Source organism: Bemisia tabaci, chromosome 4 (genome assembly GCF_918797505.1).
Source record: "Bemisia tabaci chromosome 4, PGI_BMITA_v3".
NCBI classification, from domain to species: domain Eukaryota; kingdom Metazoa; phylum Arthropoda; class Insecta; order Hemiptera; family Aleyrodidae; genus Bemisia; species Bemisia tabaci.
In genome coordinates this window covers 7440812-7459227 of record NC_092796.1, presented here as the reverse complement: position 1 = coordinate 7459227, position 18416 = coordinate 7440812, and the positions used below count along the sequence as shown (strand labels likewise).

The 18416-nt window shown below is 35.5% G+C and overlaps 1 protein-coding gene across 5 annotated transcripts in view; it reads right to left on the bottom strand.

The window, feature by feature from the left end:
* Positions 1-423: 423 nt before the first annotated feature.
* The window catches only part of S6kII (Ribosomal protein S6 kinase II), a 166411-nt gene continuing 148418 nt past the window's right edge, over positions 424-18416 (bottom strand). For all 5 annotated transcript variants that reach the window (XM_019052346.2, XM_019052347.2, XM_072299217.1 and 2 more), the window contains 14 exons: positions 17986-18146; positions 16585-16691; positions 13814-13991; positions 13223-13388; positions 12048-12209; positions 11421-11560; positions 10680-10805; positions 9593-9682; positions 8878-9036; positions 7937-8175; positions 7306-7423; positions 6322-6459; positions 5015-5143; positions 424-4278 (listed from right to left, as the gene is read on the bottom strand). In XM_019052346.2, coding sequence (XP_018907891.1) covers positions 4261-4278; positions 5015-5143; positions 6322-6459; positions 7306-7423; positions 7937-8175; positions 8878-9036; positions 9593-9682; positions 10680-10805; positions 11421-11560; positions 12048-12209; positions 13223-13388; positions 13814-13991; positions 16585-16691; positions 17986-18146 — 1931 coding nt within the window. In that variant the 3' untranslated portion in view covers positions 424-4260. The remainder of the gene's footprint in view (positions 4279-5014; positions 5144-6321; positions 6460-7305; positions 7424-7936; positions 8176-8877; positions 9037-9592; positions 9683-10679; positions 10806-11420; positions 11561-12047; positions 12210-13222; positions 13389-13813; positions 13992-16584; positions 16692-17985; positions 18147-18416) is intronic.

Here is an 18416-nt window from a genome sequence, read left to right as displayed (position 1 = left end):
AGATTTCTGAAGGAAGGGCCTACAGGAGATGGGAGACTTAATTTCTTCCATTTCTCTTTTTGAACAAGCAGAGAGAAATGGTCTCAGCTACGCTGCCGTAATTTTCTGTTGCCTAAAAGGATCTACTTTCATGGCATCAAGAAAATCGAACAGCACTAAAATTTCTAAAATTTAAATTAAGGCCACAGAGTTTCTAATCCCATAGGACCATGGGGAGCGCAAAAATAGATCAAGGCTCTCATGAGGGCAGGAGACTTGTGCTTCGTTTCGTTCTTCAACCAACAGTTCAGGAGATATTTGCATTTTTCCTTTTTCAAAAATAAATCCATTACTGTGGAGACCCTGAATCTTAAAATTTGAGTGAAAATCATGATCATTTGGTAGAAATAGAAAGTGGATGGGAGAAAATAATTAACAATAAAATAGATGAAACAAACAGTTTATGAACAAAAATTGACTCAGTGCACATGAGTTGAGTTTTCAACAACAATTACAAGATATAGAAAAAAAACACCTGATTGTACTTAAAATGAAGCAAACAATGGATTACTGAGATTTCTTAGCTAAACAGTAATTGATGCCCTGATTTATTGCACATCAAGTTAATAAGTCAAGGTAGATAATAGTAAAGCTTCAAGTCTTAACGACTGAGGTTAGTTGCAGGACATCAAAAACAGGGAAACAGTTCTATCTTTGAAAACAAAAAGAAGGATGGAAAAAAACTAGATCTCAGTTGAAGATTGTTTCATTAATTACTCGGATTTCACTTAAAATGAGGATAATCTACAATAAATACAGGTACTCCCACAGTCAAAAACTTATCACTTTTCACTTACCCTAGATCATTTGAACCAAAACAGTAATGCTAAGATTTCCAAACTAGTTTCTCTTAAATTTTAATCAGTTTTCTGAGGCCTTATTTGTCTTATTAATAAGTTGGTACACTTAAATTTAAATTAATTAAGTTTCAGCAAGATATATTCTTCGGTTTAGTAGAAATTCAGCCATAAAAAAGACTCCTATAATCTTCTTGTGGAGACGATTCTGTTACACTTCAGAATGGATTAGGCAGCTATCATTAGAGCTCATTGGGATTTTCGTTGACAATTGTCAATATCAAACACCAAATTTTTTTCATTTCTTGCAAGTTGATTGCATGAGGATTCCAGAGAAGTACCTGCATTCATTTTAGGTCATCTTCGTGATGAACATACAAACTCTCATGACGTGAATTTAACTAAGGCCACTTAAAAGTTGACTTTTGAGAGCTTAAATCGGAGCCAAGAAATTACACAAATCAAAGCTATCGGGCAAAGAGTCAAATAATCACTCAGGTTTGATACACAGCTCAGTATTCAAGGTATATTATTTTGAGAGAGAGAGAGAGAGAAAAAAAAATGAAATACTTATGTAAAGCGTGCATTGAATTATGCATAAATCAGGCTGCCTCAGATACAAATACATATTAACATAGTGTATTCACCTTCAGGCTAAAAATGTAAGGATGAAAAATTTGAGAGCTTTGACAGGAAGAAATGAGAAAAATTAGAGGTGGCAGATGTGGATAAATAGGCCAACATTTCCTTTTTGATCTCTGACAAACTTAAAATGATCAAATTTACTTGGGTATTTTCTAACGGCTGCATGTATTAGATTTGGAAAAATACCAGTGGTAGTTATGCTTTTTAAGTTACAACTGGAATTCTCTCTACACTTTTTCATCTACTGCTCACTGAACACCCGTGAGTGAAGCCACAAAGAAGGAAATACCTACTTCAAAACACAATACTTTCTTGGTGCAAGATTATTTTTTCTCCAAAAGTTGATTTCAGGACTTCAAATTTTTCTCAAAAGAAGGCTAAAGAAAGAACATTTTTGTTTGCCTTTGAACAACAGAAGAATATGAGATAAAGTGAAGAGTGAATGTGTAATTGTTCATCTCATCGTTTGGACAATACACCAGTGGCTCTCAATTTGAAGCAACCCATTGGCCCACTAGTATTGGCCATGACAAATATCTTATGTACTTAGGTTCTAAAATCATAGGATGAATCATAATTTAGGGACTAAAAAATTCTACCTGCTAGATCAAGGTGAGAGTTCCTGAATAATTAAAAAAAAAAGCAATATTTGTTTTAAAACAGTCCAGGGTGCAATAGTAACAATTTTTCTGGGGTTTGATGATTAAAACTGGGATGAATTAATAATTCACAGCTGGAAAAAGAGTTATTTTAACAAACGTAACAAATAAAAAAGGCCAACTATTTTGCAACACAAAAAAATCAATGTCAGAGGACAATGTGCAAATTTACTCTTTGTTATGGCATAGCTTCAACAAATTGATCCAAACCATTACATTACTGGATGTTACCATACATTTATGGGTAGGATTAGAAAAAATAATTCACTCCTATAGTCAATCGTTCAGATTCTAAATGAAAATCAACACAAAAAATTTAAACTTAAATGTGACTAATTTGTTATTTAGAATTAACATGAGTGAAAATGAAAAAAGGAGAATGGTTTAGGGAAGACAGAAGCTTAAAGGAGTGCTGCACAAAACATATTTGATTCTCTTGTGCGAAAGTACTGGAGAAGCTGAGCTGAGTAGCAACGAAATGATTTCAGGATCTTTCTTCAAATATGAAATCAGAGATAGCAAAAAATGTGAGGGATTACAGTCTATTTTGTAATAATGCAGGAATACTGGAAAAGTCTCATTTAATTACTTTCATTTCACAGAATTTAACTCAGATTTGCCTGCTTGTTTTATAACCCATGCAATAAGCATGTTCCATGAACAGTAACACACATTATATGCAAACATGAGTGATTGTTCTACTCAGTGTGAATAGAGTATGCAGTTCAAAGCACTTTACAATAAAATTCCGTAATTACATGTATCAACAGCAAATAAAGACAATCAGTCAAAATTAAGTAAAAACGCAAGAATAGAAAAATTTCTGCTGGTTCGGTTCAAATGAGTTCAAACCATTGAAAAAGAGGAAAAATCGCAAGAAAAGGGTTCAGGCAAGCTATGAAACAAGATTAGCTGAACGGAAACATAAAATAAGAGAGGGCTGTTATCAAGGCTAAAGCCAGAAAAAATTTAAGGCGGTTTGTCCTCTTTAATAAAAGGACCAGTTTGCCAGCTATCCACTCTCAGAGATACCCTAAAAAAAGATGATCTATCTAAAGATAGCTTGACAGCTAATAATTACTTCCTCTGCATACAAAATGTACCAAAAGAGCTTCCTTCACATGAAAGAGATCAATGGCTTTCCCATTATTGACAACAGTTGAGTGCGGTGTTCGGGGCAAAGTTCTCCATAAAGTGGAGGAAAAATCATTAGAACTAAATAGATATTCCAACTTTTTTTGGGTTCATAGTATTTGTAGAAACAATTTACCAAGAATAGGGACATTGGCACATCCATAATACCCAAACAGAGATTTATGAACCATTCTTCACTGAAAATGCCTCCAATAACCTACAGAGGGGTTTCCAGACAAATTCAAGCAAAAATATAGTTTAAATTGCTTAAATTATAGCAGTGACCTTTTTTTTATTCAGATTATTGTGAACTCAACTTGCAAAGTATTTTTGTGTATAATTGACAAAAATTAAGAGAAAGCCTACTGCAAAACAAATCATTTCAGAGAAAAATACCAGAATGTCTGCAGCATAAATAGTTAGATAGTAGATTCTTGTCTGTAAATACATAATACTTTAGGGTGAGAGATATTTCATTTGATTTTTCTCATCCAAACTTTACTTTGGTATGCGATTCAAGCACTAACTCCTCTAATACTACCCCCCCCCTCAAAAAAAAAATAAATAAATACTGAATTGAATGAGAGAGAAAGAGGAAAAAAAAAAAAAAACAGGTGTCTCCATTCTTTGCCTCTCTTTACACGTATTAATACCTAAATAACAAACGATTCTAAAATGTACATCTATGTACATGTAGATTGGATCATTAAAAATATAAAGAAAATACGATCATCTGTTGCGAACATAAATTATCAATTTTCTTTAAAATTTACAACTACCGAATATATTTTTTGTTTGGTTAGAATTAAATTTTCCTCGGCAAAAACTGCTTGCCGGAGAACTACAATATCACAATTGTTTTTACCGGAGAAATATCTGATGAAGTAAAAAACTTAACATACAAGGGTGAAACTTCGGAGACTGCACCTTTTTCCAATGTCTCAAAGATCCACCAATGGCAGATTTGTGGCTGAAGAGCTGCCTGGTTACAACTTGTCCAAGGACTGAAAAAAAAGAAAAACGAAAAATGATTGATTTTTATACACTGGAACAAATCTAATGTTCGAAGTGCCTTTAGCAAACATAAACTATCAGTTAGGGCTCATATTTGGCATAGAGAAAAAAAAGGAGGTGTTTGCATTTCGGGCATCTTGGAATTTTTTGGATGATTTGATGATGTAGGTCAGTACAGCGACGTTTATACTGTCGATTTTCTTGGAAATGGTGTAATTTAAGGTTGTACCGACCTACGTCACAGGATAAACAAACCTCAAGATGCAAACACCTCCTTTTTTTTCTCTATGCATATTTGGATTCTTTCAGGGATTCCATCACGGGAAAAAATGCAAATACTTCAGGTGGCGCACTCCCTCTCCCCCCTTCTTTTGTGATACTTCCTTGGGTTGAGTTGATAAGAAATTTGCATTGCAAATGGCAAATTGCTATAGATCAATGTTCTAAACTGTTGGCTGGTCAATTTTGAAAATTTAAATGTTATCAGGCCGCCATCCAAGTAATGAGGAGTATTAGATTACCGAAAAAGGCTTTTTTTTCTGACAACCCAAGAATTGTCACTAACTCTCACCGTGGCTTGTTCTCACGAACCCATGATATTGATACACGGACTTATCTAGCAAAGATTGATGAGAATGTTTATTTATTATTGTCAAACAGTCATCACTTTAATTGTTCATGCTTCAAAATTTTACTGTAGGTGGATTTTTGGAGCATAAAACTTACCTCGGTTGAGGATTTACTCGTTGGTCTTGATTTCTGACGACGCTGAGCTAATTTGCTCATTGCGATGGGACCTAAATTTGGTGCAGGTGGAGATTGGCTCATTGCACGGTAAGTTGCTGCCATGGCTCCCTACAACAAGTAAGTATAAAATTAACAAAAAATAAAGATAAAATCGGTCATTTAAAGGGCATAAAATAAGATTCTATTTCCTTGAGTACAGTAACACTCCAATAAGCACAGTGATAAGACTACAATGCACGGCATGACAAAAAGCACTACAGAACATATTATGTCATGTAGAATGCGATAAACATATGAACAATTTCTAAATTCAATTCATGAGTGAGAAAATATTTATCTCTGTGGTTGCCCAATTCAAACATCCTTCTCACTAAAAAACCAAGATCTGTAATCATCAATAAACAAATTCCAATGTTCCAGAACTGTGAAATTAATTCTGTTTGCTGAATTTTTCTTGAAAAGTTTACATGTTCTGTGAATTAGAAAAGACAAAATATTCTGATAAATCAAGCAGTGTCAATTCCCTAAACAGATCAGATTGTTCTTAATGGCAGATTTGACCAACAGTGGTCTCGGTTGTTTTTTTTTTTTTTTTTTTTTTTTTTGTGGACTAGATAGTTTAAATTTACTAATGCAAATTTCAACTATGGATGCTAGATAGCATTCTACCAAAAGAAATTTCTAACTTTTTAATTAATTTTGGTGATTTTTAATACAATTAATGTTTGAAATTTTATAGGGTTGTACAAAAAGACCAACATCATGAATAACTGGAGATGCGAAGTGAATGACTACCCAACTGACTGAAGCCGCTAACTGATATTTACAAATATTCCTGCAGGCCAGAAATATCGTCTCATAGCAGTCAACATGGGTAGAATTGGAGGTGGTATATGACCTCACTCAAATTGCATTTTCACCATAACAGCAATTATCGTCACAAAAAATTGTTTTGAGACGCTAAGACTAAGACGGACTAAGAATTAAAGGCAAATTGTGTGCTGTGGTAAATTGGCAGATGTGATGAACTTCGTAATTGCCCTCTGAAATGCTCACCTACCTTCAGAAAAGCAATCACGGTAATTTTGCAAAACAATTCAGCTGAAAATCAGCATAGTTTTCTATCCGTATCGCACAAGCGCAGTTTCATCATTCTGTCAGAATAAACAAGAAACCTTAAACATTTAGTTATGGCATGGTTTCATTCCAACACTCAAGATGACAATGATTGTAGTATTAAGTGAGATCACCAAAAAAAAAAAAATAATAACCAAACTCAAACTCACCTTAATGATGGACGATTCTTGAAGTTGAAGCCTAAAAGTTGACAATTGATTTCGGTTGGTGAGCCATGGGTGTTGAAGCGTTTGGCTTGCAGTGGGTCTCTTGTGAGGATCTAAATGCAACATTTTTGCAACTAAGTCCTAGTCGAAAACAAAATGAAAAACAACCATGAGAATTGTTGGTCCATTGTTTGAAAGCTCTTATGTGCACACTTTCCCAAATATGTACAGCTTGAGGTTTTTAAGTTTGTATTGTAGGTAAGTACTTTCGTGGCTGATATGAAACTGCGACAAAATAGAGAAGTTGGTAACATTGCAGAGAAGAGTGTTCAACTATCGCCTTTTGATAAAAAAAAAAAAAAAAAAAGCCGAAATATTAAACCTACACCGGAGATTTGACAATTATGGAAGCTTTTACTTTCGGGACTTACAGAATTAGTTGTGAGCAGTTTGGCTCAGATTTGTGCCTACTGAGTTTGAATTTTATTCTGGCAATTTTAAGTCTCTTGCAAGGTAGGTTTGACTTTAAATAGTATGTCTGCAGATTAAAATTTTTGACTCATAAACATCAAACTACTACATCTACGGTTATATTTGACACCCTTAGGAATTCCGCAGGAAAGTAAGAATTGCAATAAAAAACGAGGGAAAAAGTTCGAAAGATTCAGTTTTTTTTTTTCCAAAATATTTCAAGCGTTATTTTTAACATTTCAAAATTTTGTGCAATTTGAGATGTATGTTTAAAAGAGTTAATTGCAATTTCCTATTTTTTTTAGGAAACTTGTTCGGAAAGTACAAGGGCTTTTCTTTAGAACCCAGCAAAAATTTAAAAGAAAAAATCTTTTAAATTTCTGAATTTAGGGACCTTAGTTCCTGCTGGAGGTTCATTTCTTGAGGCTAAAATTTATAGAGGCAGTTTCTGGCATTAGGATTGAGAGAAGATGATGGTCCTAACTTTGTAAGGTTTCCAGATTAAAACTACACTACCTTCGCACTTTGAGAGATGTTAGCCCAATTTCCAGACCGTAGGTCGAGTTTACTTTCAGCAATCCTTCGCAAAATTTCTTCAGGCGTATCATTTGGCCCACTGGCAAAAGGAGTGTGTCTGTAAATAATAAATGATAAAAAAAATCATAAACGAAAGAAAATTATTGAAAATACTATGATTGTAAATGAAGACAAACATTACAGCCAAAGATGGCTCCATTATCCAATGATTATGTATACTTTCAACCATCCTGGGAAAACAGGACCACAATGCATTGGTTAATGCACCATACACTAACCAAACCTAATTGAAGCATTCAATAGAATGGCTCATTTTTATTTCTTGTGTCGTGCAAAAGTATTAAGTGAACTGTACATTCAGTTTTTTTCCTCAGTCTTTTTTGAAAAAGGCAACCAGGAGAAATGTTCACTCGAAAGTGCAAAATAGCTTATCTTTTTCTTAGAACATTATTTTGAATGCAGCTGACATTAAAACATGGTGTCACATTTGAGCATTTTAAATGCCATTCTGTTCCTAAGGTATTGTAATGATCGCTGTTTTCAGAGTTTTTTGGCATGAAGGTCCCTGCTTCCATAGAGATCACACATATTTTACCAAGAGTATACATACCCTGCCAAGAGTGTGTAAAGTAGTATTCCGAGTGACCAAATATCACAAGCAGCATCATATCCTTGTCGTTTCAGCACCTCGGGAGCTACAAAGTTCGCAGTGTAACAGGGTGTCATTAACAAGCCATTTTCTGCTCTAAGTTGTTTGGCGAAGCCAAAATCACAGATCCTTAATGCATCCGCGGATGCAGATTCGTTTGCATACAGGATATTGGATGGCTTTAGATCACGGTGCACAACCTAGAAGATGGAATGATTTGAGAGAAGTCCAATGGAAATTAACAAGTACATTGACACGGTGTTTTGGATATAAATTTTGCCCAGCGTCATGAAATACAAAAAAAAAACTTGCCTCTTTTCAAACGAACACATCTGCTTGAGAAAAAAAATTAGAGAACAATGGTTGTGCCTTCAACTGCTGACATTACAGAGCTGTTGTCACAGATTTGTTAAGCCAGGCTAACTTCTTCAGTGCTTTGAGCACTTGTTGTATTCTTTAAGTTTATGCTATCCTGTTGAATTGTTTCATGTTTTGAAATTTCAGTTTTCTATTACTCTGAAAATTTGTTATTACTAGTGTTTGTGTATTTAAGTATTTTAGATATTTTCTTTTTCAAACTTTGTGTTCTGAGAGGAATAATAAAAGCAGCATTTTCTAAAATTTTCATCATTATTGAGTTGAAAGAATCCAATTTTTAAGTTGAAAAAATTCTAAGGCCTGCAGAAATAAGTATCACCTTTTTTGAAATCTCTCCTCACATGCAAAAATGGTTCAGGTTTAATTATAATCGTGTAATCTGATCTGACAATACACTTCGATAAAAAAAACATGTAAAAACTTACTTTGGAGAAAAGAAAAAAAGAAAAAGAGAAGAAATTTTTAAGGTGTAAGGGAAATTTTTTCTTTTCATAACAAAGGAAGAAAAAGAGCAAAGTACTTACACCGTGCTGATGAAGATAATGTACGGTAGAAACGATTGTGTTCATTACAGAGCTTGCTTCTCTTTCCGAAAAACACTTTTGATTCATTATCCTATCCAATAACTCGCCTCCTCGCATTAATTCCATTACTAAATAGGTGTGTTTCTCATCCTCATAAACCTACGTTCACGCAAGAAAGAAATAATTAACGGATCAGACAAGAGTAAAATTGAATCAAAGGTCTCCTCCCTCAGAAATTATTCGCTAGAAGGGGCAAGATTACCTAATTTTACCGGGAGAGTTCGAGATTTTTTGACAGCTTCTAAAAATTATTAGTTTTACAGCCCATTTTTTTTGTATACATCTTCAAACGAAAAGTTTCAATGCCCCTGACCACTTTTCTCCTGAAATAACTCCTTAAGGGAAATTTTTTACCACTCCCTCTACTTTAGTAATGTTTGATCTTAGACCACTTAGACTCTCTCTCATGAGGAATTTCTAGTTAATTCTTGTTTGTTTTGGATTACATTCTGCTTTGAGTGTTGGAAAATGATGCTATAACTCTCATTAATGATATGTAACAATGCATTTGATGCAAATTTTTTAATGTGAGTAATGAGAGAAACATTTGTTCTTCAATTATCTCAGACCATCAACATTTTCATTGAGAGAAAAAAAAATTAGTAAAGTTTCTTGATTTTATACTGGCTATAAAAGCAGAATAGCAAGAACTTACATCTCTCAAAGTAACAATGTTCTTATGATGGCCATATCTGAGTAGAATTTCGATTTCTTCTTGGCAGTCTCTTTTCGATTTATCTATAATCTGAAGGGCAAAAAAAAGATCATAGGTTAAAAGGGTAACACTGTACATTGTCTTCTTACAAATTTCATTCAACTTGATATGATTTTAACATTTTGATGGCTTAAAGTCGAAAGATGCGTATCTCAGATTGCGATGTTGTAAGCCTAAGGCTCATGTATAATTTTCTTCATTTAAGACCTGACCTAATGTTTCTATAGCAATTTTTCACACATTCTGAAAAAAAAAAATAACACCAAAATTGCAAGGAATTTCGATAAATTTCATTGAATCAAAGATTTTTAAATGTTTCGGCTGAGGTACGCATTTTCTGCAAGCAGCCATCCAATTGATTCTTGATTGAAAATTCTTAATTGTAATCCTATTAAATCCATTTAGGATTCATTCAAACCTATCGTTTAAAATGTTAAATTTCTAAAATAATTCGCAAGTTTGTGTAGTATTAAGTCCTAATTTCTTTCCATGAGCTAAAACTTCCAGAAATAGCTTGAGGTGCTGAAACATTCAAGCATCCTCTGTTGATGAACTATATTAAGTTCATGACACTTTTTATCTCCTTTATACTGAAGTCTGTTACATCTTTTCTACAGACTTTCAATGATAGCAGAAAATTATTAGAAATGATGACAAAGCTCACCAAAATGCCATTAGAGCTGAAAATGATGCTGTGAGGGAAATTACCAGAGTCATTGATAACGTTAGGACTCATCATTTAAGCTCATTTTTGGCTGCATTAGCAATTTGATGAAAACGACATTTCAGAGCTGATTTTGTTCCGATTACTCAAGCTCTATTATAAAATTGAATGTTTGATCCTTTCAAATAGCTGGCATTGTTGGATAAGTTTTCATCTAATGTGTTATTAAGGTGAGTACTTTTAAAAACGCTGACCTTGAAACTGGCCTTCAATATTTCCTATTTAGAATAAAGTTGCTAATAAGTATACAATTTTAAATGAAATTATATTTGAAAATATGATCCGGAGCAGATCAACACTTACTTTTACAGCGTATTCTATGTTTGATGCTTTGTGAACACCTAGCTTGCAGACTGAGTAGCTCCCCTTTGCAATTTCTCCTTTTAATTCATATTCATCTTGTAGGTTTCTCTTTGTAAAATTATTTAACTGAAACAAGAAAAAAAAAAACTATTACTGAGAGGATTTTTTTTTTTTTTTTTTTTTTTTAAACAAATAACTTAACAAACAAAGTAAACTGACATTTTTTAGATCACAGAGAAAATGTAAAAGAATTTTAATTTCCCTGTCATGACATAGTAAAATAGGTACTGAATCACATATCTAATATTTACTTTAACTTCCCAAGTACAGTAAAGAGACAACATAGATCAACTAAGTTGAAATTTAGCCAAACAACTGAAGAAAGCGATCAAGGTTTGCATTTTAGTGGCATCATTTCTTACAGCTTGGATTTTATATTCAACCATTTGTAACAATGTAAAATCCAATTAGGGAATGGAAAATCTTGAGTGAAAAGCAATGATACCACTTGTTTTAGGCAAAATCAATTTCAAGTTCAAAAAAGTCCGTGGTGTTACCCATGTTGGTGGATAAAACTCTACCTTTTAAAGTTAATTACATGGGTCCTTATGGGTAGATAAATGAACCAATCTGTTGACTAGAATAAAATTTGTTAGGATCCCATAACTTGAGGTTCTATGGAAGTTCTAAATCATGATTCAGAAAAGTTAAGACAAAATTTAAATAAAAACTTTCAGTTACCTTATTAATTGGTTCAACTTTAGAGCGAACAGGAACATCATTTCCCATCATGCCTTCTTCATCTATAAGACATGAGGCAACAAAACTAAAGCCCCGAAACAGTTCATGAGCATTTGCACTAGGAGGTATGCCTGGAGAATCTGAGAAAGCCACACATTCAGAGATTAGAAAGTGGAGAGAGATAAGTGTATCAGAGAGCAGGAATGTATTACTTACAGCACAAATAAATCAGTTTCAATTTCACCAATAGTTGGTCAAACAGTATTAAAAGTTTGTCAAACGTAATCATCTATCACAAAAAATAGGGAGCATTAGAAGGAATAATTTCCCTTGATGTCACTAAGGAGGCTTTATAGAGACTATAGATTTTATGCATAACCAATTGCAGCTGTCATTTCTGGGTTTCAATGCTGTAATTATTTGAGACACCGTTATTCATCAGTTAGGATTGTGGTCCTCTAATTAGCTACTTTGTTGAAATCATAAGCGACATTAAAAATAAAGCCAAATAAAAAAAAAGGGCGAAGCTCTGAGACTAAAGCTCAGAGACATGTATCACATCACTCAAAAACTGAGATTGTACAAAGCTGCGGAAGTTGGAGTTCAAATTGACATTATTTGAGTTACCTTTTGGAGTTTTGGAAGTAAATTCACTATCAAAATAAAATGCATCGTCCGCTCTACTGACAGCAGGTTTGAAGGGAGGTTGAATCTCTTTCCGATAGAGCTTTGCCCAGTCTATCGTTGCAAAGAAAGGATGAGCTTTGATTTCTTCAACACCTCCGGGTCCTGCAAAGCAAAAATAGAGACATTGCTCAAAATATCAAAAAATATAATGGGGCTCTCTTCTGTAGACATAAAATTATGTGGACTGAAATAAACATTTTTGAGCTATTAAAAAAATATTCTAAAAATAAAAGCGATGGATGAAAAATAAAAGGCACTTAAACATACATCCGAATCACAAACTTCGAAACTCCACACATGCTTTTATCTTTCTAGGAGCAAGTTCTATGTATTTCATGTGAGTGGATTAAAAAAGTGATTGGTACCGCGCCATGACAAAGGACCACCATGACTTGTATAGAGACAATGAAATGAGCAGCAGCGGTTAGAGGAGGTACTCTTTTTACTTAATTAATTGGAAAGCGAGTCCTGGGTCTCATGAAGCACGGCATGGATCTTTTTCTGCTTATTTTAAAATGACAACAAAAAGACTTGCATTCAAGCACATTCTAAACACTGACTTCTCAATATTTCTTGGAGACTAATGACAAATTAAGACTTAAATATCAACGGTGTAAGTCAGCAATCACATAACTCGGTTTGCGACGTCGCAAACTTCCTGACATACTTTATTTTTTAAATGAAAACTACTCGACGGAAATTCTTTAAAACTGCCGTGATTTTTCTTCTCTGAACGAAGAAAATTCTGCAAAAACTTCAAGGAATGATGTGATTTTGTTCTCCTTTAAAAAAATAACATGGAGGCGGAGATTTACAGACACCGCAAATGAGTTATGTGATTGCCGACTTACACCGTCGATATGCTTTTGTAGCACTTTGAGGTTGATGAAAAGTTTTTTGATGATTATCATATTGTACCCAATACATTCTGTTCTTCTAATACTTTAAGAGAAGTAACAAACATATCTCCACTGCACATTTTATAAGCCATAACCATTAAAGTGTTTTGGCAGGAGGAATGATGCTACATCTAGAATTTGTTTGATGTGCTTTTGGAGCATTGAATAAATTGCGTAAAATACCTGCAGGTAGGTAAAAAGGCTAGCTGAACTTACCAGAGCCTAATCGGTTCAGGGGATTTCTTTTAAACAGTACTCGTAACAAAAGCTGGGCTTCCTGAGAGAGAGATTGTGGCATACCAAGTTTTGCCTTTAAAATTTGCGTCATTGTTTCTTTTCTATTTGCTCCTTGAAACGGTAACGACCCCGTCAACATTTCATACTGAGGAAGAAAACAACAAAATTTTATAAAAATATAGACATTATATTATCACTATTAATCTGTTGAATTTTCTACGTAATTGCAACTAGGTAATTTTTTAATTGTATTCGTAACTAAATTGAAAAATAAATCGCATGAAATGCCCACCATGTTTGTTTAAATTCTCCTCATTGCATGGAGGAAGCATATCATTTAAATAGTAGCAGGTTACTAGCTTATGATGACACAAAATTGCACTAAACATGCTGGCAGCCGGGTGGAAATGGCCTGATCATGTATAGCCATTGTAGGTATATATGCTGTGTTTTACTGCTGATGATAATTTTTGGCTGATTATTCAGTTAGCAAGCAGTTGCTTCAATTGGAATCCAAAAAGAGGGGGAAAAAACTTATGAATGAATTAATAAATGGGGTTGTTCACTCACCATTAATACTCCGAAAGACCACCAGTCTGCAGCAAACGAGTGTCCTTTTCTATTGACGACTTCTGGGGCCATATATTCAACAGTGCCGCAGAATGAAAACGCTTTTTGATCATCTAGAGGCTGTTTGCTCAAGCCGAAATCTGTTAGCGAAATATGGCCATCTGCATCCAGTAAAATACTGAAAAAAAGTTTACCTCATTTGTTATTTTTCTTTTGAATTCCTTGATGTAATGAAATAATTAATGTAAAAACGGACACTCTTCGAGTAATATAACTTCTCAGAGGATTAAAGCTTCTACACTGGCAAAAACCAATCAATAAACCAAAAAAAGCAGAACTGGACCCAAATTGTTTTGACTGCAAGTTCAGTCAACCTAACCTCTGAATTTGAATTAAAGTAAATGGAGATTATTTCAAACTCTCCTCCTTTCCTCCATTTTTAATAATGCAAATCTTGTGAGTGAATAAATAAAAAATGTACACAAACAACCACTATTTCCTCAGAGCGGATGTAGCCTTTCCCGCTCGTGTGTCGCAGAACGATCAAGGCGACAATCAACAACCGGAGCGACAACGCGTACATCAAGTTCAGTACAACATCGATAGCCTAAAGCACCCGAGTGTCAAGGCTCTGTACGCAAAGCGCCTGGATGAAAAGTTAGGAGATGCATGCGATGGCAGTACGGAAGAGCGGTATGAATTCATTAAGAATTGCGTTCACTCGGCGGCAGCGGAGGCCCTGGGGGTTTCTGATCAAAAAAATGATAACAGAAAACCGTACTGGTGGGATGCGGAGGTAGAGGAGGAAATAAATGTGAAAAGGAATAGGTATCATCAGTTTCTCTCTTCCCAAAAGTTGGATGATAAAATCATGTACAGACAGGCTCAAGCAAGAGTCCGTCGGGTAATCACTCGGAAGAAAAATGAGGCTTGGGAAGAAAGCTGCATGAAGATAAATACCTACCTTGGAGGCCGGAAAAGTACGGAAGGCTGGAAAGTGATCAAAGGGTTGCGACAGAATAAAATGCGCGACATCATATCTCCGATACCAATTGACAAGATGGAGGACTATTTTAAAGATTTATTAACGAAGAGGCGACCCGAGTTTCAAGGCGGAGTCATAAGCACTAAAGAAGATTCCAACGTGGAGATCCAGCTCCAAGATGTAGTGAAGGCTGTGAGGGAGTTGAAAACTCGCAGAGCTCCTGGACCTGAGGGTATACCGGCGGAGTTGATAAAATGTGGTACCGGTAAACTATTTGAACATCTGAGGAAACTTATGCAAGACTGTTTGCATGGTTCCGAAATACCAAAGGATTGGAAGGAATCTTGGATTACTCCCAGTCATAAGAAAGGTAGTAAGCAAGATTGCGACAACTACAGAGGTATATCGGTCACAGGAACCTTGAGCAAGGTCTACGGTAAAATTCTCAAGGCAAAGGTCGAAGAGGTTTGGAGCGGCCAGGAAGCCGAAGAACAGGCTGGTTTTAGAGCCGGTAGGTCTACCGTCGACCATTTGTTCACCATTACCCAGGTCATCGAGAAGAAAAGGGCGGTCAGCCAGGAGCTGCACTTGGTGTTTGTGGATCTTCAGAAAGCTTATGACAGCGTGCCGTTAGTGAAGCTTTGGGAAGCCTTGGAAAAAAGGGGTTTTAGCAAAGGACTTGTGGGGGCAATTAAATCATTTTATAACGGGACGATAGCAAAAATTAAATGTCGTGGAGAGTTGTCCGGAGGTTTTTTCGTCACAAAAGGGCTAAAACAAGGCTGTTGTTTGTCACCAACACTATTTAAGGTATACCTAGAGCACGTTTTAGAGGAATGGAAAAAGAAGGTTGCAGGAATGGGCGTTCCACTCCTTGATGGGCAGACCCTTTATACTCTATGCTTTGCCGATGACCAGATCGTTGTAGCTCAAGATGAGGAAGATGCAGATTACATGACGCGGAAGTTGGTCGAAGAATATCGGAAATGGGGCATGGACGTTAGTGTGTCCAAGACAGAGAAGCTGGTCGTGGGAGCAGCGCATCAACGGCAAAGCATAGAGCTTGAGGATGGACGGCGCATCGAAGAGTGTGACGAGTATAAGTATCTCGGTGTTTGGCTCGATCAGGATGGAAGGATGGATAGAGCAATTAAGGACAGGATCATCCAGGGCACTAGCCATCGCGATGCTGAACGGGGTGCTCTGGGATCAGAGCATCTCAAAGGCAAACAAGCACCGGATATATGACGCCATCGTTAAAAGTATCGTGCTCTATGGTAGTGAAGTGTGGCCTTTGACGAAAAGAACGCAAGAAATGTTGAGGGCAACTGAAATGGATTTTTGGCGGCGATCTGCCGGCATTTCGAGACGGGACCGTGTCCGTAATGAGAGAATTCGCCAGGTGATGAAGGTTGAGAAAGATATCGTGCACGACGTCATGTCCAGGCAGTTATGCTGGTATGGACATGTGCAAAGAATGTCGGAGGAGAGGTTGCCCAAACAAGTTTTGGATTGGGTACCACCTGGGAAGAGGCGACGGGGACGTCCCGTAAAGGGTTGGCGGCAGGGCGTTGACAAAGAGATGTTGCGGTGTCAGTTGCCCGATAACCTCTGGGAAGACAGGCATATGTGGCGCTTGGGTGTCGTAGAACGCCAGAGTGCGTTATAAAGCGACTTTATATATATACACAAACAAAATAATTGCCGAGCCTGATGATATAATTTTGAAATGAAGACGGTTTGGGAAAATAAAGTTTTGTGGTTAATGGAGCAAATTTATACTTACTTTTCAGGTTTTAAGTCTCTATAAATTATTCCTAAGCTGTGTATATGATCTAAAGCTAATGCTAATTCTGCTAGGTAAAATTTGACATCTTCTTCTGTGAACATAACCTGAAATAATGATAATGAGACAGAAGTGAATTTATGACCTAATAGACAGCAACATAATTTTAAAACTTCATAATTTTTGAAATTTACCAGAAACAAGACTCCCCTAATTCTAGGGTTCAAAGGAAGGATCCTGTGGAGATTGACTAATAACAAAATTAGTGAATACTCAATACCCAGGGGCAAGTCGACATACTTTTAGTGAAAACTGTTTTTTAGATACATTTTTTTCCGGCATCAAACATTTCACAAAACTACTGAATCCTTTTCCAAACTAACGGTGGCTGAACGTTTATTGGTTTCATGTTTACTGAGGAAAAAAGATTTGAATTTTTCATTCATTTACCCTGGAGTTTTTAGATTTAAGAGTTAAACTAGATGCATAATTTAATTGGACAATTTTCCAAAAATTATCCTTCATAGAGATTCTTTCAATAGATCCAGTCCATAACATGGAATGGATAGCTTTAATTAAAATTAGCCTAGCTGAATTAAACGTTGCCTTTTTCCCCTCATCTTTCTCAACGTTTTCAACAGGAAATTGAGCATAATTTGGACCGCGTTAAACAGAAAGGAACCAAGCTACATCAGCTTTTGCCAAATTTAATCGGGCAATTTAAGTTTTTTCATGATAACGGTTGTGTGGATTTTTGGGCAAATTTCAGTGAATTTTCTACGTAACACAAAGCAACTTCCTTAAAATTTTCAAAGGAATCCGCACAAAAGTTCTCTTGTAAAAAATAAAATTTCCCCATTAAATTTGGCGATAGCTGATGTGGCTCGGTACCTTTCTGTTTAAAGCGGTCCATTTAGTCGTGAAACTCGAAAAATATATTCTTGATATAATCTAGCGGAAATTCACAGATGATTTCAAAGCATTAAATTTTATAGTTTTCAATTGACAAATGAAACTCGAAAGGATATTAGGCACAATCAAATTCAATTACACTAATTTTAGTCAAAGTCACTTGTATACGAAAGTCAAGGAATTTCCTCAAAGGAGCCTTTAGGTGCTCCACATTCTATGCTTAATTACTGAATGTCACATTGGTTTTATGCTTTGATGTGGTGACTTAAATGTCTGCATTAACTCCATTCACTTCTGCTTGTACTGGCACCTTTTATTTTTACTCCTTTGGGAGCAAAATATTTCAAATTCACGAGCAATATGCCAACAAAATGTGAGCAGAGCTGTAAAATCTTATCAATATTTTGTGAAGCCCATTCCAGACATAAAGGCTTCTTTTAAAACTAAGCCATTATGTAAAGAGATTTTGTGTGGACATCTTAAGCTTACCTCCTTGGATAACCGGGTAAACAGGTCACCACCTCTAAGAAAATCTAGAATTAAATAAAGTTTTCCTTCGGTTTGAAATGCATAGTGGAGACGAACGATGAACGGATGCCTCACATCCACCAAGATATTTCTTTCCATTTTTGTTCTAATTCGATCTTTAACTGCAACAGATAAATTAAAAAATCAAAATTAGAATGACAAAGGATTCCTTTGGTTAGGAAAAATACTCCATGCTTTAGTTCTAACAGCTTGACTGATTCACATGACCTGATCAAAGCAAAATTGGGGATTATACTGATTACAGTAAAGGTAGACGTACCTGAGAATACTGAACGTACTCATGCGTTAATACAAAAGCGTTGGATGCATTAAGTTCATCAAAGTATTATTTTATTTTAACTACTTGTGCTGTATTCAGCAGAGTATTCTCT